At 58.3% G+C, this 27,510-nt stretch overlaps 1 protein-coding gene and 1 long non-coding RNA gene across 3 annotated transcripts; one reads left to right on the top strand and one right to left on the bottom strand.

Moving 5' to 3' along the window:
* Positions 1 to 121: 121 nt before the first annotated feature.
* SLC34A1 (solute carrier family 34 member 1) lies at positions 122 to 14,365 on the bottom strand. Its single transcript, XM_004460032.4, is given in 14 exon segments — positions 122 to 773; positions 775 to 1,179; positions 2,120 to 2,244; positions 2,357 to 2,473; positions 3,656 to 3,823; positions 4,000 to 4,069; positions 9,745 to 9,840; positions 9,935 to 10,130; positions 10,237 to 10,348; positions 11,127 to 11,270; positions 11,345 to 11,473; positions 11,559 to 11,669; positions 11,834 to 11,979; positions 14,294 to 14,365. Coding segments are annotated over 13 exon segments (2,268 nt in total). The 5' UTR covers positions 11,943 to 11,979; positions 14,294 to 14,365; the 3' UTR covers positions 122 to 287.
* Positions 14,303 to 26,276, top strand: LOC101430660 (uncharacterized). 2 transcript variants are annotated; one of them, XR_001118703.2, is made up of 3 exons: positions 14,303 to 14,904; positions 24,003 to 24,199; positions 24,995 to 26,276. It is a non-coding gene; the product is annotated as an uncharacterized lncRNA (long non-coding RNA). The 2 variants fall into 2 exon arrangements; XR_011647154.1 differs by lacking the exon at positions 14,303 to 14,904 and adding an exon at positions 22,687 to 23,324.
* Positions 26,277 to 27,510: the final 1,234 nt, after the last annotated feature.

Below are 27,510 nucleotides of genomic sequence, written 5' to 3'. Positions count from 1 at the left end.
CTGGCCAGGGCAGGGCCGACCGCTTGTTCGAGCAAGTCTTTGGGAGGCAGGCAGGTGCCATTGGACCCCAAAACCATGGTCTGGCCTTCCCCATAGGTGGGGAACAAAAGACTTCCAAATGCACGAAGAAAGTTTACTTTTATTTTTCATCAGGCAGCGTCTGGGAAGGGGGTTGTTGGGGTGGTGTCAAAAGCCTGGGTGAGGCTAAGAATGGCGTGGAGGGCGACAGGTGGCAGGGAGGGGGCGGAAGCCGATCCCTGACTCAGGCACCCACGTGTGTGCCCAAGCTAAGAGCCAAGAGCCCTCCCTCTTGCCAAACCCGTGGGGTATATGCGGGGAGACAAGCACGGTCTCTGCTCACACGGACAAAGTCTTCGGATCCTACCCAGATACCCTGCAGCAGGCACACCGATGCCCACAGCTGTGTCTGTGCACACACGCCCCGGCGCACGTGTGCACGAAACACGAGCATCCTCCCTCCTGCACAATAGCAGGAGGGCTTTTCCCCAAACACGCCCACAGGTGGCTGCCCACCTGCCCTTGGTCACACCAGCCCGGTCTGTTGGGGGACCGGCATCAGGACAGCCAGCCAGAGCAGCACGGGCGCGCGTACGCACACACACTCTCCCCTGCCCTCCCTCCCCGGGCACCGCGCACGGGCCAGGCCCGCGGCCTAGAGGCGGGGTGGCGTGGTGGCGCGCGGGCAGGGCCAGGCGCGGGGAAGGCGTGGCGGGGGGCAGCTCCTCCAGGAAGACCCTGGCGGGCAGCGGGGGGCGAGCGGGGCTCGGGCCTGGCGCAGCACAGGGTGGCGCGCGTGATGAGGCGGTCCAGGGGCTGCAGCGAGTGCATCCAGCGGGGCAGGAAGTCCCACTTGCGCAGCCACTTGGGCAGCCACCCGGGGCTGTGGCTCTGCAGGCTGCTCACCAGCACCACGAAGGCCAGCAGGGCCCCGAAGGGCGCGCCCACGCCCACCATGGCCCGCCAGCCCGCCATGGAGACGCCGAACACCAGCGAGGGCAGCAGCAGGAAGCACACGAGGAGGTAGAGCACAGCGAACCAGCGGTACTTGGCCGTGCGCTTGCCCAGGGCCTTGGCCATCCGGATGGGCAGGCGGGTGCAGGGCACCGGGTACCACAGCAGGATGCCCGAGATGTTGAAGAAGAAGTGGCAGAGGGCGATCTGCGGGCGGCAGGGAGTGCGCGGGTGGGTGCAGCCCCAGGAGAGGGTGGGGAGCCCTGCGCCTCCTGGGGCCACCCCGAGGTGCCTGTACCCCATCGTTAAAATATTAAACAATGGCGGCGGACTTGGCCCAGTGGTTGGGGCGTCCGTCTACCACATGGGAGGTCCAAGGTTCAAACCCCGGGCCTCCTTGACCCGTGTGGAGCTGGCCCATGCGCAGTGCTGATGCGTGCAAGGAGTGCCCTGCCATGCAGGGGTGTCCTCCGCGTAGGGGAGCCCCACGCGCAAGGAGTGCGCCCCGTAAGGAGAGCCGCCCAGCGTGAAAGGAAGTGCAGCCTGCCCAGGAATGGTGCTGCACACACGGAGAGCTGACACAGCAAGATGACGCAACAAAAAGAAACACAGATTCCCGTGCCGCTGACAACAGAAGCAGACAAAGAAACAAGACGCAGCAAATAGACACAGAGAGCAGACAACCAGGGTGGGGGGAGGGGGAGGGGAGAGAAATAAATAAATAAATTAAAAAAAAAATTAAAGAATACTTCTGGACCAGTTGGGAAATAGCCACTGCCCGGAACCCTCCACCTCCCTCCACCCCCTGCCGACCCCTCGTGCAGGAGCTTCCTGGCAGGTTTTGCCAAGATCCAGCAGCAGAAGCAGGAACGTTCACGACCAGCCCAGCAGCTCTGGTCTCCCGATTGGTCAGTGCACTGGCCACAGGCCCTGGCTTCTCCTTCGCCCCTCGATGTCCCTGCAGAGCCGCCCCTGCCCCCGGGGGCCCCCTCTTAGAGCCCCTCTTCCTCCAGAATCAGTCTCAAAGGCCTGGAGGGTGGTACCATTGATTTCCACAGAGCCTGGCAGAGGGGGTGGCACCTAATGGGCATCCAAAACCCACCCGGGCGGTGCCGTCACTCCCGAGCCCCGGGGCCGCCCCGCGCACCTGGAAGGCGCTGGCCAGCTTCTCCGGGGGGCTGGTGAGGGCCGCCAGGATGGCCGTGGCGGTGGTGCCGATGTTGGAGCCCAGGGTGAGGGGGTACGCCCGCTCGATGCTGATGACGCCCAGGCCTGGGCAGGGGGAGAGCGGCCGTGGCGCCTGCTCCCGCCCGCCCTCCTCCCCTGCTCCCTCCTCCGGCCCTTTCCCTGCTGCCCCCGCCAGCCCCCAGGCTTGGGCCCTCACCGATGAGCGGGGTGATGGCGGAGGTGAACACCGAGCTGCTCTGGACGATGAAGGTCAGGCCGGCGCCCACCACCATGGCCAGGTAGCCCGTGACCCAGGTGAAGGGCGCCGGGAAGTCTGCGAGGAAACCCCCCACCCAGCGGGGCGCGGGTCAGAGGCGAGGCCCGCGGAGAGGCGCGGGGACCCTGCCTCCGGAGGAGGTCTGTGGATGCCAGTTTCCAGGCCGGGCCTTGCCAGGCCCCCCGCCCAAATGCAGGCGCTTCCGGGCGCCCCCCACCCTTTCTTGGATGACAGCCCTTTCCACTCGGCCATGCCTCTGCTGCAGGTCGGTCTCTCGGCCAGGATCTCCTCCTCAACTCACTGCTCAGGCTCCAGGCTCGGGGTGGACATCGCTCGCTCCACAAAGCCCTCCCGGACCCCTGCCATTCTCTGTCCTCCCACGGCACCCTGCCTGCAACCTGAGTCCAGCAGCTTTCCGGCAGCTTCGCCCAGGGCCGGGCAGTGTCCCCAGAGCTCCAAGTGAAGCTTCCAGTGAGAATCCGAGGGCGCCCCCCTCCCACCACAAACCCTCCTGCGGCTCCTCTGACCCTTGAGGAAGGCCAGGCTCTGAGCGGGGCCTCCAGGCGCCGGCCCCCACCCCTGCGGCCTCGTTGCCCTTGCCCCTGCCCCTCTCCCCTCGTCCTCTGAGCTCCGGCTCCACGCGCCTGCCTTCTTTGCCACAGACCGCCGAGCTGGTTCCTACCTCTGAGCCTTTGCCCTGGCTGTTCCCTCTGCTGGAAATGCTCTTCCCCCTAAATGCTCTCCCCCTCTGCTCAAATGTCACTTACTCAGAGAGGCCTCTGCCCACCCATCCAAAGGCGCCTCTCCCACGCTCCGTTGCCTCGTCCTGTTTTGCTCTCTCCTTGGCAGTTACTTCTCTATTTCTCTGAATTTATCTCCCGCATTTGATCCTTTTTTTTTTTTTTTTTTTGCCTGACTTCCTGCACAGTGCTGGCAGCCCCCGGGCACAGGCTCCATCTCTCCTGGCTCGCCTCCGTGTCCCTGGCACCCAGGAGGGGCTCAGTGTGTATTTGTTGCTCGAACCCAACAATGGCCTCTGAGCTCCTTCGAGCCACCCGCTAGCCTGGAGCCCCCCCTGCCAGAGGGGCCGCCCGCACCTCGGGGGCCTCCAAAGTCACATGCCCAACCCCCTTCTTTGTTACAGATGGGGAAACTGAGGCTCGGAGAGGGTAGGGCTTTTGCCCCGATCACACGGCCAGGGCAGTGACCAGCCCCCGCCCCCCGGCTCCCCGGGCTCACCGGTGTTGATGACCTTCTGGATGACCTTGGCCACCTGGCCCTGGAGCAGGGAGTTGAGCATCTTGACGAGGAGGATGAGGCAGGCGCACAGGACCGCCAGGGAGCCGGCCAGCAGGATGAGCCCCACGGCCAGGTCAGGCAGCCCCGTGGCCACGAAGATGTGGCGACCTGCCGGGGGCGGGGGGCGGCGGCCGGTGGCTGAGAGCTGACACGCTCCCGGACCCCCCTGCCTTCGCCCCCTCCCGGGCCCTTTCAATCTGGACCCCAGGTGAGACCCAAGCTCAGGGGTGCGGCCGGTTGGCGAGGGCTCCCCCCGGGGCCCGGAGGCAGCAGCGAGCACTTACACTTCTCCATGGTGACGTTGCCGAGGGTCCCGCTGGCGTCGGCCTCTGCACTGGGTGGAGGGGTGGCAGCCTGGGTGAAGGGGAGGGCGACTTGAGAGACGATATAGGGAAAATGCAGGGGGGGTGTTAGGGCTCGGGTGGAGAGGTAGGCGCGATGGGGAGGGGAGGGGGAGACGGGCCTCCTGGCCACCGGCCGTGGGCGGCCCCCTGGCCTCTTTGAGCCTCTTTCCTTTGCAGAAGCAGCAGGGATGAAAAGACCTTCTGCACGAGAGTCTGGCCAAAGGGGGCCTCTGGCCCTTCTGCCCCATCACTCCCTAGTTTGGTGGCCCCAGGGGCCCCAGGTAGCCAAATCCGGGGGCTTCTTGCCCTCCTCTTCTTCCACCTCTCAGGGACAGGGCAGGCTGCAGCCACACACCCCCCTTTCCAGAAACCCCTCCCTTGCCCCCCCTTCTTTTATGATCAAACCCGTTCTCGGGGTCCTCCCCGGCCCCGTGTGCTCGCCCCCGTCCTCTCCCCGAAGTCCCCGTGAGCCCAAGCTCAAGGCTCCTCTTGATGGGTTCCTCACTGGGGGGTCGGGTGGGGGAAGGATGGTGGGGGCAGGGGGTCCAGCTCCCATAGCTCTTCCCTCCCTGGCCCTGCTGCCTCCCCCGAGGGAGACCCCCAATGCAAAGGGCTCCAGAGGGGAGCGGGCGTAGCTCGGTGGGTGAGCGCCTGCTTCCCATGTATGAGGTCCCGGGTTCAATCCCTGGTGTCTCCTTAAAAAAAAAAAATTAAATCAAATCAAAGGGCTCTGGGATGGCGACGGGGCAGGCTGGACGCATGGGCTGGTGCTGTCGGGGGCCCAGCTCCAGGTCCCCTCGCCGTCACCATCCAGACATGAGCCGGCACAGCTGAGCTGCCCAGATGGACAGAACTCTAAACTGCAGCGTGAGGCAGTCTCCCCAGCTGTCGGCGTGAGGAACCTGGGTCAGGGGTGCTTTACAATTCCCCATGGGCCAACAGAAGCCGAGCCCAGTCTGGCCTCGGACCCCACTCATTTGTAGCCCCGTGGGGTCAGCGGATGATTTGTTTCAACAGGCAGCCCCAGGCCCCTTGCCTTGCCTCTGGGCCCAGCGGCCACCCAGCCTGGGGAGAGGAGAAAGCATGAATGAATGGGCAGCTACCCCGCCCCCCAGGGCCACACACCCAGCAAGGGCCCCAGGCACAACACAGGGGCCTCCCCTGCTCCCTGGCCTTCACCAAACTCCACCTCCTCAGGAGCGGACAGGCGGCCTGGGTTATTCCCGGGGAGCCCCACTGGGTGCTCACCCGGGACCCCCCCCCTCCCCGGTGCTGGGGGTGGGGCGCACGTCAGGTGCTGGCACTTCCCTGTTCACAGCGCCTTTAGGTTTTGTTCCAAACTGTGTCACTGACAACAGTCGTGATGCGTGGCGCTAAGAACTGTTGGTGGTGCCTGCCTTTCATAGCGGGTGTGTTTCAGTGGCACGTGCTCCTTCGGGTGGGTACCCTGCTGCTCTCTGTTCCCAGCCCCTCTGACCCCACCCAAGGCCTCAGGCCACCGTCCAGCCCAGGCCCGAGCAGCAGGCCGAGAACAGGAGAGGGTGGTCTCTGCTGAGTTAGGATGGAAAACCAGGCTGGGCAAAGAGTGGTAGCTACTGGGTGTAAAAAGGGGTGGGGGGAGGGCCAGGGGCGGGGCAAAGGTATGGAGGGGGTCAGAGGTGAAGCAAGAGGGAGGGCCAGGGGTGGGGGTGGGGGGACGGGGAGGGAGGGGAGAACCAGGGGAGGAAAAGGTGGGGAGTATGCCAGGAAGAGCCAGGTGAGGGAGAGCCAGGGTTTTGCCCTCAGGCAGGTAGGCGCCCAAATCCTGCTTGTACCAACAGCCTTGGGCAAGCCGTGTCCCCTCTGCAGCCCACCCACCGTTCTCTCCACTAAAGAGGGGGTAAGAGAAGGGCTGTAAAAGTTACAGGAGCGATTGTGCCTCTAGATAAGGCCTCGCCCCAGCTGGGCCTGTCGAGGGGCTGGCTGGGAGGGTTTGCTGTGCTGGGTGTGAGAGAGAGAGAGGGACTTCCTAGGTTGGGATCAGCGTCTTCCTGGGATTCTCTGGATATTCTTTCCCAAATCCGGCTGACCTGAGGGGCCCCGTGAACTCACGCCAGGTGCAGCCGTGCCTGCGGGCCCTGGCCCTGTCGGGGAGAAGCGAGTGCACCTCCTTGGGGTCCCCAGCCTGGAGCTAAGAGGGAGGGAACCCCTGAGATAAGAGAGCGTAACCCAGCCTGGCCAGCCTGGGTCAGCCCGGGCGCCACCGACCTGCGCTGGGCTGGGCCAGGGGTCTCCCGGGGGAGGGGCTTGTGGGAGGGGGAGGGAGGGGGGGTACTTTGCTGGCAACACCAGGGGCAGGACGCGGCTGAGGGCTAAGACCTCCAGGGTTCTGGAACCTGCCTGGGGTTGCCGAGCCCCCCAGGGGGTGTCCGAGGCCCCTTAAAGCCCCAAAAAGGAGGGTAGAGAGGTAAGAGAGGGGTGAAGCTCCAGCCTGCGAAAGAGCTGGGAGACCCAGGGCCGGGGGGGGGGGGGGCGCATCTCCAGGAGGTGCCATCCCTTCCGGGGCCTGCAAGGGGTGGGGGGAGGGGTGGTGAGTTCTGCGGGAAGAAAAGGACTTGCTTGGGCGCAAACCGCAGCTGAGCCCCTCCTAGCTGTGTGACCTTTGAGGAAACACCTAACCTCTCTGGGCCTCAAGCTCTTCCTCTGCAGCCTGGGGTGCATAACGAAGTCGACCTCTCCCCAGGGGCCAGCTGTGAAACAGCTGGGAAGAGAGTTGGGATTGAGGTCCCTGAAGGGACACCCCAAATTACGGAGGCACTCTGGGAACCGAGGGCAGTGATTAAGCTTGCAGAAGAGGGCCGGGCTCCAGGAAGCCTTCCCCTGGGGAGGACTGCGCCGGATGCCGACCAGCATGCGCGACTCCCCACAGGGGGAGAGCTCTGGGGTCTTTGTTCTTCTGCAAGCGGAGGGAGAAGCCCGCGCCTGCAGCGCCCTCTGGTGGCGAAGAGTAGAACTCCGCCTTAGAGTCATGCTGGCCCCCTCTGGACGGGTGACAGGGTGGCTGTCATCTCCTGATGGCATTCAGGCCTGATAGGCAGAGCAGGGAAGGGGATGGACACGTGTGGGGTGGGGAGTTGTTCTGGCATCTGGGCAAAGCAGCAAAATGGGGAGTCAGAAGCTCAGGCTCCAGATTCCCACTGGGATTTCCGTCCAGCCTCAACGAGCCATGGTACCGCTCTGAACCTCAGTGTCTTCATCTGTAGAATGGAGATGTGATCATCCCTGCTCTCCAGGCTGCAAGTCGGAAAAGGTGCCTGTTTAAACTAGGCGGGTATGGTTGCTGATCTAAAAATGTGACCACACAAGAAGAAAATTCCCAGGACAGTGTCAGGCCTGGAGCGCCGAGGAATGGACACTGAAACTGGATCTGGTTTTTCTTTTCCAGTCTGGAAACGCTGAGACCACCCAGTCCCTCTCCTTAGTGGCATTAATTGCCTGGAGACCAGTTTGGGCAAGGGGGTGTCCAGTTCGATGCAAGCTGGAAGCAACGAAAGCAAGTCGGAAAGCAGCACCAGGAGACGCCGTAGTCAAGGGGAAAATACACGTCTCTGGTGCAGGAGGAGCCGCCGATGTGTGTTCCAGATAAAGAGCACACACTTCGCTGCGTGAATCAAAGTCCCAGAGCGTGGTGAGAACTGCTAGCTCTGACCACCCCCCACCCTCCGAGCTGAGGGACTCTGACCTCGGCATTGCTACAAAAGCGTTTGCTGAGATGACAGAGTGGCGATGAGAACTGGACACTTCAGCAGCAGCAGCTGGAGCCGCGGAAAAAAGCGTGAGGGCCAGTGCCCTTGCCCTTGCCCTCCGCGGGTTAATACTTCATCCCGCGGAGCCTTCCCTTCCCCCGGGCTAAAGTGTCCAGGTCACCAGAGCTGGGCCAGGAGTAAATTAGGTGAGACGGCAAATGCTGAAAGTTCTTAGCTGGTTCAGACCGGCGGGAGGCAGCTGCCGGTGAGCGGGCATCTCAGAGGAAGCGAGTTCACTCTGCAAAGAGTCCCCCGTGGCTGCGTTTCCACGACCATCAAAGCGTGTGATTTCTCTCTTTTTCCCATTTCGCTGTGGAGTAGAGGAGATCTGAAGTCCGGGGAGAGCAGAGAGCGCTGAGAGAGCTGGTGAGAGGAGGGTAGCTAACGTGCTGGAGGGGTCAGGAGGGCTGCATCAAAGCCAAGGCTGCCCGCCCGCGCTTGTTGGATGCGGGGCTGCCTCGGAGGCTCAGGGCGGCTGAGCTGGCGCTGTGTGGCGCTCCAGATGCAAGGGGCGCTGGGGGCGAGTGGAGAGGTTCTCGTTCTGTTCGCCACCCCCCCGATAAAGACCAGGGAACACGAAGTAGCACGTGGAAAGGTGGAGGGGCCACGCTTCCAGGGTGCCTCGAGGTTGGGATTTCCATATGTCTGGATCTAAATCAGGGGTTCTTCGCGTTTTTTGTTCCACGGACCCCTTCGCCCGTCAGGTGAGAGCCACGGACCCCTTCCCAGGTCCACGCCATACTGTGTGTTATTTAACAACTACATCACACCCGCACCAGCTCGTCCCCACAAGAATAATGTGGTTTTTTTTTTCAAATTTCCATGCAAGCTCACGGTCCCCTCATTAAGAGCCCCTGACGTAAGTGGAATTCCTTTTTGAACGTAGGAAGCAAGGAGGATGGAAGGGAGCCTGGAGGAAGCGTCTCCTTTTCCTTCAGGGCAGCTGAGGGAGGAAGTGTGCTGAGCCGTCTGCTTGCTCGGGAGCCTGGCCCGCGGCGCTGTCGGCGGGGAGAAGCCTGGCGCCGCGGAGGGAGGGGTGGGCTCCCGCCTGCCGCGTCTCCAGGGAGAGCCCCCACGCCGCGGTCTGCGTCTCAGGAGGGGCCGTCTTCGGGGTCTCCATGAGCCCGCCTGTCCCGCTCCTGAGCCAGTTTCCTGTTCTTCCTACTTTCCCTGGGCATCTTAATAATACCCTCTCTGCCTGTCCACTCCCTGGTGCCCCAGGGGACAGGCAAGGGCCCCACACAAAGACCCCGGCTCCGGCGGCGACACCGGCGGACAAGCCCCGGCGAGCTTCCTGGATGCAGCGGAGCCTGTTTGTCTGCCTGTGAAGCCAGAGGGTTGAGCTAGAAGAACGGCTCTCGACCTTGGCCGTGGAACAGACCTGAGGGGTTGTTGAAACGTACGCTGCTGGGCCCCACGCTCCCGGAGATTTCTGGTTTTGTTTTTTTTCCTGACTCAGTGGATCTGGGGAAGGGTCCAAGAATTGACATTACCATCCAGTTTCCCAGGTGGTACTGATGCTGCTGGCCTGGGGACCCCATCTGGAGACCCTCTGGACTAGATCAATCACCGTCTAGCTGGAATTGATTGGTCATGTCTGTCTCAAGCAGTGTGGGAGCCTGGGAGGGATTAGCAATGTCTGCCACAGGCACAGTATAAGCAATAATAGGCTCACCTATTTGCCCTCCAGGTTAAACCATCTCCAAGGTATACCGAGGAATTTTTTTTTTTTTAGGAGGTACCGAGGATTGAACCCAGGGCCTCGTATGTGGGAGGCAGGCGCTCAACCACTGCTGCTACATTCGCTCCCTACCTGGAGGCTTTTGAGTGGATGATGAAACCAGCAGTCGGCTGTCGGTAGAGGGAGTCCTCTTGCCTGGAGGCCGGGCCTGGGACTTACCTCCCCAGGGTCTGGGTGACACCAGATGCGAATGAGGCTGTGATTCCTCAGGGACTCGTCCCCGGTGGCAATGCTGGCAATCACGGTCTTGTCCAGCTGTGGGCAAGAGGCGGGCCGTGGAAGGCGGTGGGAGTGAGTGGGGGGGGGGCTCGTTTTCAGCTCCCCACCCCCTGCCGGGCCGTGCCCACACCTGGACGATAAGCTTGGTGAAGGGCTCTGTGATGATCTTCAGCAGGCTGGGGGCGTCGCGGCCGCCGCGGATGTTGAAGGAGGCTACCAGGAGCCGAGTGACGCGGTGCAGGTACCCAGTGGCAGCCTCCAGGGGCAGCAGCACCAGAACTGACAGCCAGTTAAAGCAGTCGTGCACCGTGGCCCCCGCGAAGGCCCTGGGCAGGGAGGCCACATTGGCAGGGGAAGGGCTGGGGCCGAGACGGGGAGGTGCCGCTCCCCCTCCCAACAAGCACCCAGCTCCCCCCACTCAGCACCCCTCACCGCCGGAAGTCGGTCCTGTCCCCCGCCTGCATCAGGGCCACGATGGTGTTGGTGACGGAGGTGCCGATGTTGGAGCCCATGATGATGGGGATGGCAGAGCTCACCTCCAGCACTGGCGGGGGACGGGGGCCTCTTAGTGAACTGGGGGGGCTGCCCCACTCCTGCCCCCCACATCAGACATGTGGCTGTGGGCTGTGTATGCACCAGTGTGTGCACGTACCTGTGCATGCGTGAGCACGCGTGTCCTGTGTACAAACACACACCCATGCTTGTGCATATGCACCTGATGGTTAGTTTCCTGGGTCGCCTTGGCTAGGCCATAAGCCCCAGTTATTCCAATGCCAATCTAGGTATTTTTGTCGATGGGACGGGCATCTACCATCAGTTGACTTTAATTAAAAGATTGTCCTTGATCGTCTGCGTGGACCTTATTCAATCAGACGAAGAAGGTCTTCAGAGCAAAGCAGAGGCTTCTCTGAGGAAGAAGGAATTCTCCGCCTGGACTGCGCAGCTCAACTGCCGCCGGAGGGTTTCCAGTTTCCAGCCCGCCCGCCCCGGGGAGCCCTGCCTTGCCCAGCCCTCACCCTTGCGGAAGACAATTCTTTGCCATAAATCTCTTTATGGCAAATCCGTAGATCCTGCCGGCTCTGCTCCTCTGGTAAGAGATCTCACTGATGCAATGGATGGCCATGCGGGTGGTGGAAGGCAGGGGAGCCCTGCTGGGGTCCCCATTGGCCGCCCGTCCCAGCTCCTGGGGGCATCCCTCCCAGCTTAGGCTCTTGGCTATGCTTTAGAGGACAGAGCGGGGCGTGTCCCCAGCCCCCTGCGCTCACTGCTGCCCCCTGAATCCCCAGCCCCCAGCCCTCTCCCGGGCCTGGCTCCCCACTCACGGCCGGAGGAGACCATGCTGACGATGATGGACGTGGAGGTGCTGGAGCTCTGCACCAGGACGGTCACCAGGATCCCCACCACCAGCCCCGCCACCGGGTTGGACAGGATGGCGTTGTCCTTGAAGATGTCGCCGGCCACCTTCCCTGCGGAGCGCCAGCCTGCGTGGGCCCAGGCCCCGCCGCAGCCCGGCCCCCGCCCCGCCCCCGCCGCGCCCTACCTCCGGCCAGCTGGAAGGCGGAGCTGAGCACGTCCAGGGAGCACACGAAGAGGTAGAGGAAGGCGAGCATCAGCGGCACCTTGACCAGCGTCACCGCGGCCCGGCGCAGCTCCCCGGCCCGCCCGGGCTCTGGAGGCAGGGGACCGGCCGTGAGTGGGCGGGCGGGGGGTGGGCGGAGTGACCGTCGCCCCCCCGCGCCGCCACCCGGGCCCACCTGGCTTCCGCTCTTCCTCCAGGGCCAGCTTGGTGGAGAGAGGCTCGTGGCGCTCCAGGGGGCCCAGTCTGGGGAAGGCATAGGTGGGCGTCCCCGGGATCCTGTGCAGGACTGGGTGGGGGGAGGGGGCTGGTCAGGAGTCCCCAGAGACCCCGGGACCCCGGGGGGGGGGCGGGGGAGTGCTGGTCAGGAGTCCCCAGAGGCCCCAGGACCCCGGGGAGGGCGGGGGGGGGGGGCCGAGGGCAGGCAGGGTCCCCCGGCGGGAGCATACTCACCCGGCGGGCTGGGCACGTAGGCGAAGGCCGCTGCGCGCACCACGTGGCCGCCGCGGACCGGCAGCGGGGACACGGGCGGGCCCCCCAGCCTCTCTCCGTAGGGCATCATCCTCCGCCTGCACGGGTGGCGGCACTGAGGACAGCTGCTGTGCCAGGGACACATTCACACGTGCATACGCGCTCACACGCATTCACACCGGTGCACTTACAGCACACTCATCCATCCACACAGGCCCTCACACACACACACGCACACTCACATTCAGAGCCGCACCTGCACACTTAAGCCACACGTATTCACACACACTCACATGCACATCCAACCCCACACCCCCATACTCCTATGATACACGCACACTTCACACACTCACATACATTCATGCACACTCACATACGTGCAAAGCCACACCGGTACACTTACAGCACACACACATCCGCTCATACACACTCACACATTCAGACCCTCACCTGCAAACACTTATACCACACGCACATCCGTACAACATTCACACACACACGCTTTCACATGCAACACACTCATATACACATTCGCTTCCACACACGCACACCCACACACAATCACGCACACTCACTTGCAGCTCACCCACACAAACACCCGTGGCGTGCAATCCCAAACGCACACCTAGCGAGGCCCACTCAGGGCCCCCACAGATTCGGGCGTGCGTTCGTTCACTCGGCACTATGCACGGAGCGTTTGCTCTCTGCCAGGCGCCGAGCCAGATGCTGGGGCGCCCCGGCGCTGGAAGGCGGACGGAGGCCCCGTCCTCGTCCTTGGGAAGCCCGGAGGCTAGTGGGGGAGGCCGAGCTAAAGGAAATCATTCCCAAACGAGCGGAAAATGGCAACGGGACAAGTGCTGGAGTGAGAGAGACAGGAGGTGGCAACGAGAGTGCCCCGCGGCAGGGGTGGGCTCTGGGGCGGCGGCGGGGGTGGGGGTGGGGGGGTGGAACGGCTTCCTGAAGAGGGACGAGCTGAGATTAAGAAGTGAGTAGGCAGGAGAATTCCATCCATCGGCCACGTGGAATCTAGGCCCCTCTCGATACAGAGGTGGAGCAGACATCGCCACCCCAGGGTCCACAGGACGGAGGGATAAAATATGGGTTAGAGTGGATTTACTGGTATTCTACTATAGAACTGCCATGACTAGTAATGGAAGAAATGGTAGCATTGAGGTGGAGAGAGTGGCCACGGCAGTTGCTGAGGGCAGGGAGAGGGAAGAAGAGATGTGAGGTGGGGGCATTTTCAGGGCTTGGAGTTGTCCTAAATGATATTGCAGGGACAGAGGCAGGTCATTGCATATCCTGCCACAACCCACCCAATGTACGGGGGAGAGTGTAAAACTACAATGTAAACTATTATCCACGCGGTGCAGCAGTGCTCCAAAATGCGTTCACCAAATGCAATGGATGTGCCACAGTGATGAAGGAGGTGGTTGATGTGGGAGGAGTGGGGTGGGGGGGATGAGGGGTATATGGGGACCTCATATTTTTTAATGTAACATTTTGTGTGATTTATGTATCTTCAAAAAATACAATAAAAAATGATGGAGTGGGGGTGGGAAGTGGGGTATATGGGAACCTCTTATGTTTTTTAATGTAATATTTTGTGTGATCTATTAACTTTTAAAAAAGATAATTAAAAAAAAAAAAGAGAGTAGGTGTTAACTGGAGGAAGAGGGAGAGAGGCCACTGTACAAAGAGGCGCGCGTGCCCGCTCAGGAGCTGGGAGGGCTGCCGTGGCCTGACCGGCCCATCCTGAGGGAGCTTTTATTTTATTTACTTATTTATTTAAATTGTATTTTTTTGAAAATACATAGATCACAAAAAATGTTATATTAAAAATATGAGGTTCCCACATACTCCACCCCCTCCCCATCTCCTCCCCCATCGACAACCTCTTCCATCACTGTGGCACATTCCTTACATTTGGGGAATACATTCTGGAGCACGTCATTGGGAGAGCTCCTGGGACGCCAGGCACACCTGTCCTTCCAGGGGACAGCCGGGAACACGCCCCCAGGCGCACGCACGGCCTCGCCTTGGGGCACCTGGCACCCACACTCCCCAGCTCCTCTTACGATGGCTTTCCTGCCCTGTCCACCCCCGCGCTGACGGCCTTCCTTCCACCAGCGGGCGCGGACCAGGACGGGTTTAGGTAAGGAGGCCCCACCTCCCCACGCCCCGCAAGCCCCCGCCTGACGGCGGGTCCCCCGCACGCCCCGAATCCTCGGGGACTGGGGTCGCGCGGAGGTGAATTCCAAGTCCTGGGAGAGGATGGGTCCCTTGGCTGAGCTGAGGTAAGATGCCACAGGGGGCGGAAGCAGGGATGGGGCACCGAGGAAGGACAGGGCGGAGGGGGGGCGGGGGCTGGGGCTGGGGCTGGGGCTGTTTCCTCCTAAGAGCTGGGAGTGGGGGGCGACCCGAGGCCGTCCCAGGACTCACCTGGGGACTGCGAGTTGCGGTTCCTGCTCAGCAGCTCAGGGGAGCCCCACGATCCCGAGGAAGGGCTGGACCCTCTTCTTTATACCGTCGGGTCAAGAGCAAAGTCCCTGGCACCCCGGCTGCCCCCTTCGGTTCCCTGAGTCACCCCGGCCCTCCCCCCGAGATGCCGCCCGGTTAATCGCTAACCGTCAGCTCCGTGGTCAGGCTCTCCTTGCCCTCACAGACGCTCAGCGAGAGGACAGACAGACTCCCCTGTCCCCAAGCAGAGTCCCTGGTGCCCTCGGTCCCCTTCTCCCCTGGGACCCCAAAGAGATTCTGTGGCTCTGGCCCTGGGCTGTCAGGGCTCCCCAGGGAGTGACCCAGACACACCCCGTGACCTGGCCGCGTGTCTCGGGTCTGTCCCTGAATCTGGAAGAGGGGGTGTGTGATGAAGGAAGCGACAGGAGTTAAACCTGGAGAGGCTGCACAGAGTTGAGTCATGGGGGTCTCTAACGCCGGGCCACGGGTGTCCAGGACGTGAGTCAGAGCTCGTGGAGCCGCCGGGACCTGCGTTTCAGAGGAGCCGGTCTGGAAGCAGAGACGCCAGCGGAGAGGCTGATGGCACAGTCCAGGTGAGAGACGACGAGGCCTGGGCTAAGGTGGGAAAACGAGGTGTCTTAGTTTCCTTGGAGGCTCAAGCAAATGCCTTGCAATGGATTGTCTGAAAACACTGGGAATTTATTAGCTCACAGTTTTGAGGCCGAAAGAAAGTCAAGTTCAAGGCCTCATCCAAGCGATGTTTTCTTCCCCAAGACTGGCACTCTGGGGCTGGCTGCCGGCGAGCCTTGGCCCTGGGTGCCTCTGTCACGTGGCAGGCAGTGCACACTGCTGCCTCTCCTTTTCAGCGTTCCGTGCTTCCCATGGCCTTTACTCAGTCGGTCTGAATTTCATTCTGCTTTAAAGGACTCCAGTAATAGGATTAAGACACATCCTCAATTAGGTGGGTCACGCCTTAACTGAACTCACCTCATCTCAAGGTCCTATGGGGGGGAGCAGACGTGGCTCAAGTGTTGAGCTCCCACCTCCCACATGGGAGATCCCAGGGTGTGGTTCCCAGTGCCTCCTGGAAAAATAAAAACAAACAATAAGCAAAACAAATGAACAAACCAACTCAGGAAAGCTGATGTGGCTCAGACCTCACATATGAGATCCTGGATTCAATCCCTGGCTCCTAGTACCTCAAAAAAAAAAAAAAAAGTCCTTTTTATAAAGAGTTCACACCCACGGGAATAGATTAAGTTTATTTATTTTTTATTTTTTTTTATTTTTTGAGGTACCAGGTCCAGGGACTGAACCTGACCTCATATGGGGGAAGCCAGAGCTCAGCCATTGAGCCACATCGGCTTCTCTGAGTTGTGCTTTTCATTTGTTTTGCTTGTTTGTTTCTTTGTTTTTAGGAGGCACAGGGACCTCCCATGTGGGAAGTGGGCACTCAACTGCTTGATCCACACCTGTTCCCCTAGTTTAACTTTGTTTTTTTTCAAAGATTTATTTTTTATTATTTATTTCTCTCTCCTTCCCCAACCCCCCTCCCCCGCCCCAGTTGTCTCTTCTCTGTGTCCATTTGCTGTGTGTTCTTCTTTGTCCGCTTCTGCTGTTGTCAGCAGCATGGGAATCTATGTCTGTTTTTGTTGCATCATCTTGCTGAGTCAGCTCTCCGTGTGTGCGGCACCATTCCTGGGCAGGCTGCACTTTCTTTGGCACTGGGCGGCTCTCCTTACGGGGCGCACTCCTTGCGCGTGGGGCTCCCTTACGCGGGGGACACCCCTGCGTGGCAGGGCACTCCTTGTGCACATCAGCACTGTGCATGGGCCAGCTCCACACGGGTCAAGGAGGCCCGGGGTTTGAACCACGGACCTCCCATGTGGAAGGCGGATGCCCTATCCACTGGGCCAAGTCCGCTTCCCTAGTTTAAATTTAAGAACATGTTTTTCTGGCCACCACAGGAGGGATGGGGAGGAAGGGATGCATTCAAGGAGCTCTAAGTAAGTAGAATTGGTTAACGATGAGGAGGGAGGGAGAGGGAACAGGTGACGGTCAAGGTCAAATCTCTGGATTGGGAAGCTGATAATCATATAAGTTCTGGGCAGAATTCCCAAAACTGGAGAGGGGTCTTAGGCAGCTTTTGAGAAGCTCCTTCCCTTTTGTGGGACTGCGGCACTTAGTTAGGGCCCAGATTCACAGAGAGATAACAAGGGGGTGTATTAGTCAGCCAAAAGGGTGCTGATGCAAAATACCAGAAGTTTGTTGGCTTTTATAAAGGGTGTTTATTTGGGGTAGGAGCTTACAGTTACCAGGCGGTAAAGCATAAGTTCCTTCCCTCACCAAAGTCTATTTTCAGGTGTTGGAGCAAGATGGCTGCTGACGTCTGCCAGGGTTCAGGCCTCCAGGGTTCCTTCCTTCCAGGGTCTTGCTTCTTCCTGGGCTCAGGGTTCCTCTCTTCCTGGGGCTGGCTTCTCTTTCCTCTGTGTGCTTACTTCCTGGGGCTCCAGCTTAAGGCTTTAGATCAAAGTCCAACATCAAAAACCCTCAACTCTGTCCTTGCCATGTCTTTTATCAATGCCCTAATGATGTGGCCCAATCAAAGCCCTAATCATAACTTAATCATGCCCAGGTACAGATCAGATTACAAACATAGTCCAATATAAATTTTTGAAATTCATAACCTTATCAAACTGCTACACCAGGTCATAAAGCATAGGTCACTTCCCTCACCAAAGTTTATTTCCACATGTTGGAGTGAGATGGCTGCAGACGTCTGTGAGAGTTCAGGCTTCCTGGGTTCCTCTGGGCTCAGCTCCTCTGTTTTCTCCACAAGTTCAGCTGTAGATTATCAGGCGAATGGCTCTGTCTTTTTCCCTGGAGTTTCTGCCGTGTCTAAGGAGCTGTCTCTATTCCTCTGTGTTCTTCTCCTGGCTCGGGTCCTCTCTTCCTGGGGTTCCAGCTCAAGACTCCAGCATTAAACTCCAAATCAAAACACCAACATCGAAAATCCTCCAACTCTCTCCTTTGCCATGTTTTTTATCTGTGAGTACCTACCCCACCAAGGGATGGGGACTCAATGCCCTACTGGCACAAGAGGTTAGAATCCAATATATTCTAATATGCCTAGAGGAAAAGACAAGTTTACAAACATAATCCAATATTTCTTTTTGGAATTCATCAATAATATCAAACCGCTACAGGGGGCTTTTGAAAGGGACCAAGGATTTGATCCAACAGTGATGGGTTCCAATCACAATCTCGCTTGGCAACTATCCGAGTAACTTGCCTAACATTATCAGTCCATCTATCCATCCACACCTCCATCCATCCATCCATCCATTACCCAGCCGGCCATCGCTCTATATTCCTTGATCCATTCTTTTATCCATCTATCCCTGCATCCACTCACCTAGCTAGCTAGCTAGCTAGCCATGTGACTGTCTGGCCATCTTGCATCCCTCTATCCTTCTGTCCTCCCATCCATCCATCTATCCATCCATCCCTGTGTCTGTCTATCCATTCCTAAGCACATCAGTTTGAGCTCCTACTCTGTGCCAAGCAAAGGCCAGCTTCTCTCCTGGTCTAGGCAATGGGCTCCCAAGGCAGCCAGATGGGATTCTGAGGCAAGTTATCTCAGAATCTGAGCCCTAGTCTCTTCAACTATATAATTGGAATTATTAAGGCTTTTCCATGAGTTGTAAAATTCAGTGAGATAAATGACGTATCTCAGTGCCTAGAACAGAGCCCCTCCAGTTGATTTTCCCTCCAGGCCCTCATGCCCTTTCCACTGAGTCTCCAGGTGGCTGAAGAACCCCTGCTCAGGGAACACACACCCCTTTAGGAGCCTCAGCTTTGCTGTCAGGTTCACAGCTTCTCATGGCTCACCATCGGCCCTTGATTCCTCAGGGCCCTGCCAAAATGCAGTCCTATTTAACATCTTACATATTTTAGGGTGGCATAGGCCCAGCCTTTTTCCATCCAGGAAGATGGACATTTCTGCCTAGTTCCCCCTTTAATTTGATAAAAGTTAACTAATCAATACTTATCATAGGGTGTGGTGGAGTCTGGGCACTCTAGTTGCCATTTCCATTTCGAAATGGCCAAGGGCAGCGAGCAAGTCTGGCCTGGGCTTGGATCCCAGCTCTGCCACAGGATTTCTGGATTAGTCTCAGCCACAGAATCCAAGAGGAAAGAGGAGGCAGGAGGCAGAGGTGCTCCCGGGACTGGTTTTGGGTTGAGCAATCATCCTTCCTGGTTGGTTCTGCCAGTCCTGGTATGACTCTCTTTTTGCTCTGAGAAGTGTCCTGGTTTGGACCATGTATCAGTCAGGGTTCTCTAGGGAGAACAGGAGATACCTGTAAAGAGTACAAGATGTTGTAAAACTGTTTCACGCATCTGTGGGGATGCACAAGTCTATAAATTCCATAGGTCAGGCTGCAAGCTGGGAATCCAGTGGAGGTTTTGATGAGTTCCCCAGGAGAAGCTGGCTGGCTGAAGTAGAGATGGAGATTCTCTCTTCTGACTGCTGAAGTCATCACATCTCCTTTTAAAGCCTTCAACTGATTATATGAGATGTCCCTGGTTGCTGAAGGCAGTCTCCTCAGTTGATTAGAGATGCAATCAGCCGTAGATGACATCGACTCACTGATGATTTAAGTCCACAAAATGTCCTCACGGTATCAATGAGGTCAGTGCTTGCTTGATCAAACAACCAGGGGAAGTGGATGTGGTTCAGGCAGCTGGGCGCCCACCTACCACATGGGAGGTCCCAGATTCGATTCCTGATGCCTCCTAAAGAAGACAAGCAAGACAGCAAGACAGTGAACTGACGTGCTGATGCAACAAGATGACACAGCAAGATGATGCAACGAGGAGACACAGCGAGGAAACACAAGAGTCACAACAAGCAGGGAGTGGAGGTGGTTTAGTGATTGGGTGCCTCCCTCCTACATAGGAGGTCCTGGGTTCGGTTCCCAGTGCCTCCTAAAAAAAAAAAAAGAGACGAACAGGGAGCAGACAATGAGTGCAAACAATGAGGTGGGGGGGGAGAGAAATAAATAAATAAAATACATCTTAAAACAACAACAACAACAACAACAACCAGGCATCATTGCCTGGCCAAGTTGACACATGAGCCTAACTATCAATAAACCATAGAGTCACCTTGGCTGGGAGATTCTGGGGAGTTGAGGCAGGGAGTTCGCCACCTCAGGGGACTAGAAGGTGTCTGTTCAATTTACAGCATAGTCAAGAGGAAAATAAAAACAATCCTACTGCTCAGAAACATTGCTGGAACATGCTAGAGCTTCTTTTTCATATTTTCCCCTGTGCCTTGTTAACCTAGGAGGGTTTTCTTCCCCAAAGAGACTGCTTCTTACTCTTTTTTTTTTTTTAAAGATTTATTTTATTTATTTCTCTCCCCTTCCCCCCCACCCCAGTTATCTGTTCTCTTGTCCATTTGCTGTGTGTTCTTCTTTGTCCACTTCTGCTGTTGTCAGCGGCACGGGAATCTGTGTTTCTTTTTGTTGCGTCATCTTGCTGTGTCAGCTCTCCGTGTGTGCGGCACCATTCCTGGGCAGGCTGCACTTTCTTTCCCTCTGGGCGGCTCTCCTTACGGGGCGCACTCCTTGCGTGTGGGGCTCCCCTACGCGGGGGACACCCCTGCGTAGCAGGGCACTCCTTGCGCGCATCAGCACTGCGCATGGGCCAGATCCACACGGGTCAAGGAGGCCTGGGGTTTGAACCGCGGACCTCCCATGTGGTAGACGGATGCCCTAACCACTGGGCCAAGTCCGCTACCCTCTTACTCTTTTTTGTTCCTTTCCATCTAACATTCCCTCATGTGCCTTTTCCCCATCTTTACATTCAGCACAGTTTTTTAAATTTTGAAATAAGTTCAAACTTCCAAGCAATTGCAAAAATAATACAGACCCCATTCAGAGACCTCCAGCTTACTCCGATCCCCCCAGAAGCCCAGATCCACCAATTTTAACATTAAAAAAAAATTTTTTTTTTTTTTTTAAATCACAGTAGGGATGGACTTGAGGCTGTCGGGGCCTGAGCACACCCACCCACTGAGTGGGTCCAGACACCCTGAGCCGCGTGATCTGTTCCTCTCCCATGGGTGCTCCTTGTGAGCTGGGGGGGCTTCTGCTGTTTAATAAGGCTATGACTTTTGAAATTCAGGGCTGGCAATTCTTGATCCAGCGGGTCCCAAGGGATAGAGTGACAAAATGCTGTGGACTTACACATCCCCCACTTGCAAAAATATTTTTGGGGAGAAGAGCCGCGAGGGCTCTAGTGAGGACGTCAAGATTTGGAGCTGGTGCTTCTGAGAGCAGCAAAAGTGGCTGCACCCCAGCCCCAAAGCGTCTCAGCCCCCTGCTCCTCCCAACTCCCTCCTCCCTGCCTCCTCCCGGGGCTGTGACGTGTCTGTGTGTCCCCTTCCGCAGTGACCGCAGCCCGGCCTGTACGCCTGCGCTCAGTACCCCCACGACCCGCCCGTTCACTTCGACTCTGGCCATGGCCCCCCCAGACCTTCTCTAGGTGTGGAGCCTGGGTGACCGAAAAGGCTCCTGGGAGGGGAAAACAATTTTGGATGGAAGATAGCAAGATCGGTTTGTACAGCCTTGGGAATGAGGTGCTTCTGGCGTGAGCAGTCGGATCTGTGGCTTTGAGCACACAACGTGCTCCCTACCCCAAACCCGCCCTCCTCCAGGGGCCCCCGTCTCAGAGAGCAGTGCGTTGTCCATCTCTCCACCAGAAGCCGAGGAGGCATCTTTGACACTTCCTCCCCAGCCAGCTCCTCGTCTCCAGTCTGTCACCCAGTCCTTCCAATATTCCTTTCCCAGGAGCTCCCTAAACCTTCCACGGCCTGAACTCTCCACTCTCACCTCTCTGGACTCGTTGTCTCTCACCTGGATCATTTCAGCCATTTCCCAAATGCTCTCCTGGCTTCTGTCGTTGCTTCCCCGTAATCCATTCTCTAAGAAAAGCAGCCGGTGATCTCTTCAAAATGTCATTCTGATCGTGTGTGGTCGATCAAATGATGTCTCCCAATTTAGACATATTCTAAATCTTAACCCATATTCCTGTGGGAGTTGGCCTGTGTAAAGACCCCTTTAAGATGTTGTCTTTTTAAAAGGAGGTACTGGGAATTGAACCCAGGACCTCGTGTGTGGGAGCAGGTGCTCAACCACTGAGACACACAGGCTTCCGGAAGATGCTATTTTTAGTGACGATGTGGCCTGACTGAAAGAGGGTGGGTCTTTATCTGGATAACCTGAGGCCTTATAAAAAGCCAGAAGATGGAAGTCAGCAGGAGAGAAACGGGAGGACATTGCTGGGTGACGAGAAAGTCAAGGAACCCCAAGGCCTGCTGGTCAGCCCGCCCCAGAGCGCCCGTTTCTGGTGAGAATGCACGGCCTCACTCACACCTTGAGTTTGGACTTCTAGCTTCTGATGGTACGAGCCAATAAGTTCCCTTTGTTTAAGCGAACCTGTTGCACGGTATTTGTTGTAGCAGCTTGGGCAAACTAAGACATCATGCCACCCCCTCTGCCTTTTGAAACCGGCCCCTGCTAAGCTCTTAGTGTAAAGACTGGCGCCCTGTGGCAGCCTGGGAGGACCGATGGGACTTGGCTTCCAGCTGTCTTGCTGGCCTCGCGCAGTGCCAGCGAAGGCACACCCAGGGAGGGCGTGTCCAGGGAGGAGAGAGGGGCCAGGGCCGAGCCCCTGAAGAGCACCCACGTTCAAGGGAGAGCAGGGGAGGAGGCGCCAGCAAAAGAAAGTGCGAGGAGCTGCCAGGCATCAGAGGAGGGCCAGCCAGGTCGGCAAGGGAGCCACAGCCCGGCCAGCTGGGTCACATGCTGCTGAGGTGACAGGTCATCTGAGAAGAGCAGATTCCAGCACCGGGGCCCTTGGGTGAACTCAGAGAGCTGTTTGGGGGCCGTGTTGGGGGAGGGGGAGGGGGAGGAGTCAGTTTGCAGTTGGTTTGGGAAGGAACAGGAGGCAACACGGACAACTTGAACGTGAGAGACCGACAGCCACTGAATTTCGTCACACCCCGGGTGGCAGCGGAACGTTGGTAGAGAACGATCCCGAGAACAAGCGTGCGAGCCCAGGACGCGAGCAAGCTGTGCACGCTGGCACCGCCTGCTCTTCCTGCCCGTCTCCGCTCATGCCCCTGTGCTCCTCGGGCACACAGTTGGCCGCGCGTGCGTTTTTGGCAGAACTAAAGGCGGAGGACAATCAAGCCGAGGAAGATCGTTTTGCCCGTGAACTGACTGTGTGCGTGTGTGTGTGGGCGGGGTGGGGGGAACGTAATCCCACAGCAGAGTTCTCCAAGAGCTCAGCTGAGAACTCTCGTCTCTTCCCACAGACGGGTTTATTTATTCAACAAACAAGTCCTGTTCTGAGCCGGCGGAGCCGTGCCTTGGGAATAGAGCGGGAGGCCTCTCGTGCCAGCAGCCGGGCCAGCACGCCTGCGCGCCCGCACGGTCGTGTGTGTGTGTGTGGCACACGCCGAGGACACATGCCCTCGGTGTCGGTGGTCGAGGCGGCTCTTCTCAACATGGGCTGAGTGACATCGTTGGAACGGCTGGTCCCCTCCCTCTGGGGAACACAGCCGTCTCTCCCCTGACCCTCCTGGTTATCCTCTCTTGGGGATTCCGGACTTCCAGCTGGGGTGCCCCATCCAAGCCCCATTTTCAGAAGGGGAGTCTATAAGGGATCCTCCGGTGCCAGGCAGTGGCGGCTGACCCGAGGAGGCCCCATGCCTGTTTGGGGGGATGAGCGCCCTGTAATTATTAATTCTGTGGCCCAGGCCCGGGTCGCTCATTTACTGGCAAGACCAAAGTCTGGGGCCGAAAGAGCTGAGGCTGCTTCGGGCTTTTCTCAGAAATCGCCTCATCCCCCCGCGCCTCGCTCTTTGTGCTCCAGCCTTCTGCCTTGCACGCCGGAGGCAGGGCCCCAGCCTGAGAGCTCCTGCTGCTGCTCGCAGTCCCAGGTGCTGGCTTCTGGGCTCCTGGCCTGAGCTCCGAGGTCGGGCTTAGACTCCAGGTCCTGGGTTCCGGCCTCTGGACTGGAGGTTTCTCTCCAGCTTCTAGAATCTGCGCTCTAGTTCTAGCCTCACCCTGGGAGCTCCAGGCTCTGTGCTCCGAGTTCTTCCTTTTAAGCTCTGGGTTCTTGGCTCCGGGCTCTGCGTTTTAGTCTCCCAGCTCCAGTTTTCAAGCTTGGGATGTCGAGCTTGGGACTCTGGGTTCTAGGTTCCGAGCTGCAGATTCCAGTTGCAGATTCTAGACTGCAGGCGCTTCCTGGTTGTAGGTTCTCACCTGGGCTCCAGGCTCCGAGCTCTAGTTCAATGTTCCGGGCTCTGGGTTTTGGGTCTGGGCTCTGGGTTCCTTCAGCCCCTCAGCAATGAGGCAGGAACGGGGTGGCTCGTGGGGTTACCGCCCATCCAGCCGTCTTAAGCTGGCCAGGGTTTCATCCTGACGGGCAGCACGGCCCTACGCCACCCTGGAGATGGGATGCCGCTTCTCAGATGGCTCTCCTTGGCCCTCTGCCTCTTTCTACACCCAAGCCAGTTCTTTGGAGACAGGTGCTAAGGTGGTCCCAGAACATTCCCTGCCCAGACCCTGCAAGATTTACAGGACACACACACATCGAGGTATCCACCTCTTCCTAGAGCCCCACCAGGACCACCGTGCGTGTGGATGGCAGCCTCTGGAGTTGTGCAGTGTGCGGCCCTGCGCCTGGCCCGGGCTGCGTCTGATTCAGTATAATCAACGTTGTGGATTCCTCCCAGCCGGGCATTTGTTTCTCCGTGGAAGCTGAGTTCCAGCCACTACACTGCCTCAGAAGCCAGGGTCACCTGACTGCCAGGTCAGGCCCCCTGCGGGGTGCCCCTTGTGCCCACCCTTGGGGGGAGGGGTGGCTGTCTGGAGGGCAGCCAGCCCACGGCTGCATCAGCACTTCCAGCTGCAGGTGAACAGCCCGCGCCCTGGCCCAGGGCGAGGTGGCTGGGTGCCTCGTGCTGGCCCTGGACGGGTGCTTGGCCCCCAGGCTGAGAAGCGGGAGGTGGGAGGACACAGAGAGGTCGAGTAGTTGTTCTCCCCCTTCCTTGCTGCTGAGCACCGGGCGGCCAGGGCCAGCTCCGGCCTGGCTGCTTCCCCTGGTGAGGGGAGGGGAAGCGGCTCTCCTGCCATTTCCCAGCTGCCGCGTAACCCTGCGGGTCGACCAGCTCCCCCTGCCCCGGGTCTGGGAGGAGGCCTGGGACCCCGGGCCTCTGTCTCCACAGGCGGGCCTGACTGGGCCGGGTGGGGGGTGCCCAGGGCCTCCTGGGGTTCTGGGGGTGCAGAACCTGGGAGGAGCGAAGCAGCTCCCTCTGCCCAGGGCTGCACCCCGGGTGTGCTGGGAGTGTGTGAGGGAGTCACAGAGGAGACTGTGGCAAAGGGGCAGGCTCTGCAGTGGTCGAGAAGGGTCCTCGGGGAGTTCTTCGTATTATTATACTTTTTAAAATTGCACCCTTTTAAAACTTTAAAGATGAGGCTGAAGTCTCCTTTGATCACTATCCCCAACCCTGCTCCCCTCTCCCATCTCCCAGAGGTAGCCCCTATTGTCAGTTGTGTATGTATCCTTCTAGAACATGCTCTCTCCTTTCTGACCCTTTTTGTTTAGGAGGTACCAGGTACTGAATCCAGGACCTTGTACGTGGGAAGCAGGCGCTCGACCACCTGAGCTACATCCACTCCCTCTGTACACTTCTAAGTGCCTTTCTGTGTGCGTGTGCATGCGTGTGGTTGATATGAAGGTTTCCTGCCAGGTGCAACGTTCTGGCTTTCTCTCTCTAAACAATACCGCGTCTTGGAGAACGTTCATGTCAGGACACATTGGAGCTGATCCTTGATCTGCTGTGAGGCGTTCCAGAGCGTGGCTATGTTACAGGGTGTTTTGTTATCGCCCCTTAGCCTCACCCCCTCCTAGCCATCCACCTTTGGTTGTTTTGCCAGGTCGAGGGCTACAGATAATGCTGTGGGGTGTGTCTCCTTGTGCCTGGGAGAGAGAGTGATTCTCCAGTGGCGTGACTGAGGTCACCTGCTATGCATTTTTAAGTTAGAAAGTCCCACACTGTGCCCCACCCAGAGTGGCCCTATCAGTGTGCCTGCTCCCCAACAGACGGGCTTTCTACTGCGTCCTCGGGCTCCCGGGTGTGTCCTGGAGTCAGCTGGCCCGGTCACCTCCCTCCTGCAGCTGGAGCTTCACCTCCCCTGGGCTGTTTTGTTGTGGGGACAAAAATGAGATAAAGGATGGAGTGTGTGGGGCCCTCCTGTCATCCTGAAGAGTAACAGGCATCGTTGCTGGCTTGGGAGAAGGTGGGCTCGGCCGACAGGATCTGCTGCCTTTTGGGGATATGTGGCAGCTCGATATTATTGATGAATTCCGAAAAGTAATATTGATTGTAAACTGGTCTGTCCCTCTGGATGTGATACTCTTTGATTGTATAAAATGCAGAGGTTTCACTTTTCCTTGATTAAACTAAGATTAGGGCTTTGATTTGGCCACTGTTAGTAGGAGGTTGAGTCCCCGCCCCCTTGGTGGACAGACACACAGAAATCAACACGGCAGAGGACAGAGCTGGGTTTTGAGGCTGGAGCCCCTGGGAGAGAGCCAAGCCGTTCGCCTGTATACAGCTGGCCTTGTGGATAGAGCAGAGCAGCTGAGCCTGGAAAGAGACGAGCCCCGGGAAGAGAGACGAGCCTGATGCCAGCCTACAGCTGAGCTCAGAAGAAGCTGGGACCATGGAGCCTTGTGGGGAAGAGGAGGGCTGGACCCTCGCAGAGACGGGCAGCCATGTTGCTCCAACACGTGGCAACAGACCTTGGTGAGGGAAGTAAGTTACTCTTTACTACCTTGTGACTGTAAGTTTCTACCCCAAATAAAAAACTTCATAAAAGCATAAGTTTTCTGGTGCTTTGCATCAGCACCCCCTTTGGCTGACACAGGAGATATCCCACCTCTCACCTGGTGCCCCCACCCCTCTAAGCTGGGGCATGTGGAAGGGCTCTTCTCCAAACAGGAAAGAGCCTCGGGTCCCAGGAAGATGGAGGGGGGCCCTGCAGCTGCGGGGGGGAGCAGGGACACGGGCTTGTCTCCCTGCCCCCACCCCAGGTCACAGACTGTGGCCTTGCTGTCCAGGACCCCACTTGGCCCTGTCACCCCTGCAACGTCTTTGAGACACCTGAGACGACATCAGTTGTCAGCCCACAAGGCCAAGGGGATGCGGCCGTGACAGCAGTGGACAATGTCCCTACCATTCTACTGTCGGTAAACAAGTATGAAATAAGTAACCAAGATAATTAGAGAAGGTGGTGACTGCTCTGAAGGGAGGAATCAGGGAGAATGATAAGATAATCAAGCTGGGGAGCACTATATGGAGTGGCCAGGAAAGGCTTTTCTAGGTATTCAACACACACACACACACATCGAATTGATTGGTTTGTATGACGAGAAAGTCTAGGAGTTGTCGACTTCAGGCATGGCCCAATTTAGGTGTTCAGAAAGTTTTGTCTGAAATCTTTCCATCATTCCATTTTGCTTCCCCGGTCATTCCTGGAGACCTGTCACACACAGGAGATTATAGAAAATGACCAGGACCGGGAGTCTCCTGGGAACAACTTGGGTCAGGAGTGTCCCTGAAAGGAACTTGGCGGGGAGGGGAATGGAGGACTCCGATGGCCAGGCCGGGGTCACGAGCCCACTCCAACAGCACGGGCTGAGTGGGGAGGGGGGCGGAGGGCCGAAGTCCTCAAAGGAAGGCTTGAGGCTCTACTTCTGGAGAAAGGGATGGTGGGCCAGCCAGGCCAGGAATTTCAAGGGAAAGAAGGAGCCAGGGTGGGGAGTTCCTGCAGAGGGACCACCAAGTACAGAGACGTGGAGTGGGGCAGAGGGCTTGTTTGCTGAGTCTGGGGCAGCAGGAGGCCTTTTCCCGCCTCAGGGGCCTTCTCAAGGCTCGCACATCCCCTGGCTTCCTCTGCACCCCTCCCCTCTCTGGGCTGAGTCTCCCCGAAGGTTGGGGGCTGCCCTGGGAGGTCCTCCCTGCTCTCCCTCCCTAAGTGGGGTCCCAACTTCCCTGGCTGCCTGGGGCAAGAGTCAGAATGGGCCATGTCACACACACACACCCAGACACAACAACC

Source organism: Dasypus novemcinctus, chromosome 2 (genome assembly GCF_030445035.2).
Source record: "Dasypus novemcinctus isolate mDasNov1 chromosome 2, mDasNov1.1.hap2, whole genome shotgun sequence".
NCBI lineage: Eukaryota > Metazoa > Chordata > Mammalia > Cingulata > Dasypodidae > Dasypus > Dasypus novemcinctus.
This window is presented reverse-complemented; position numbering and strand designations above follow the sequence as displayed.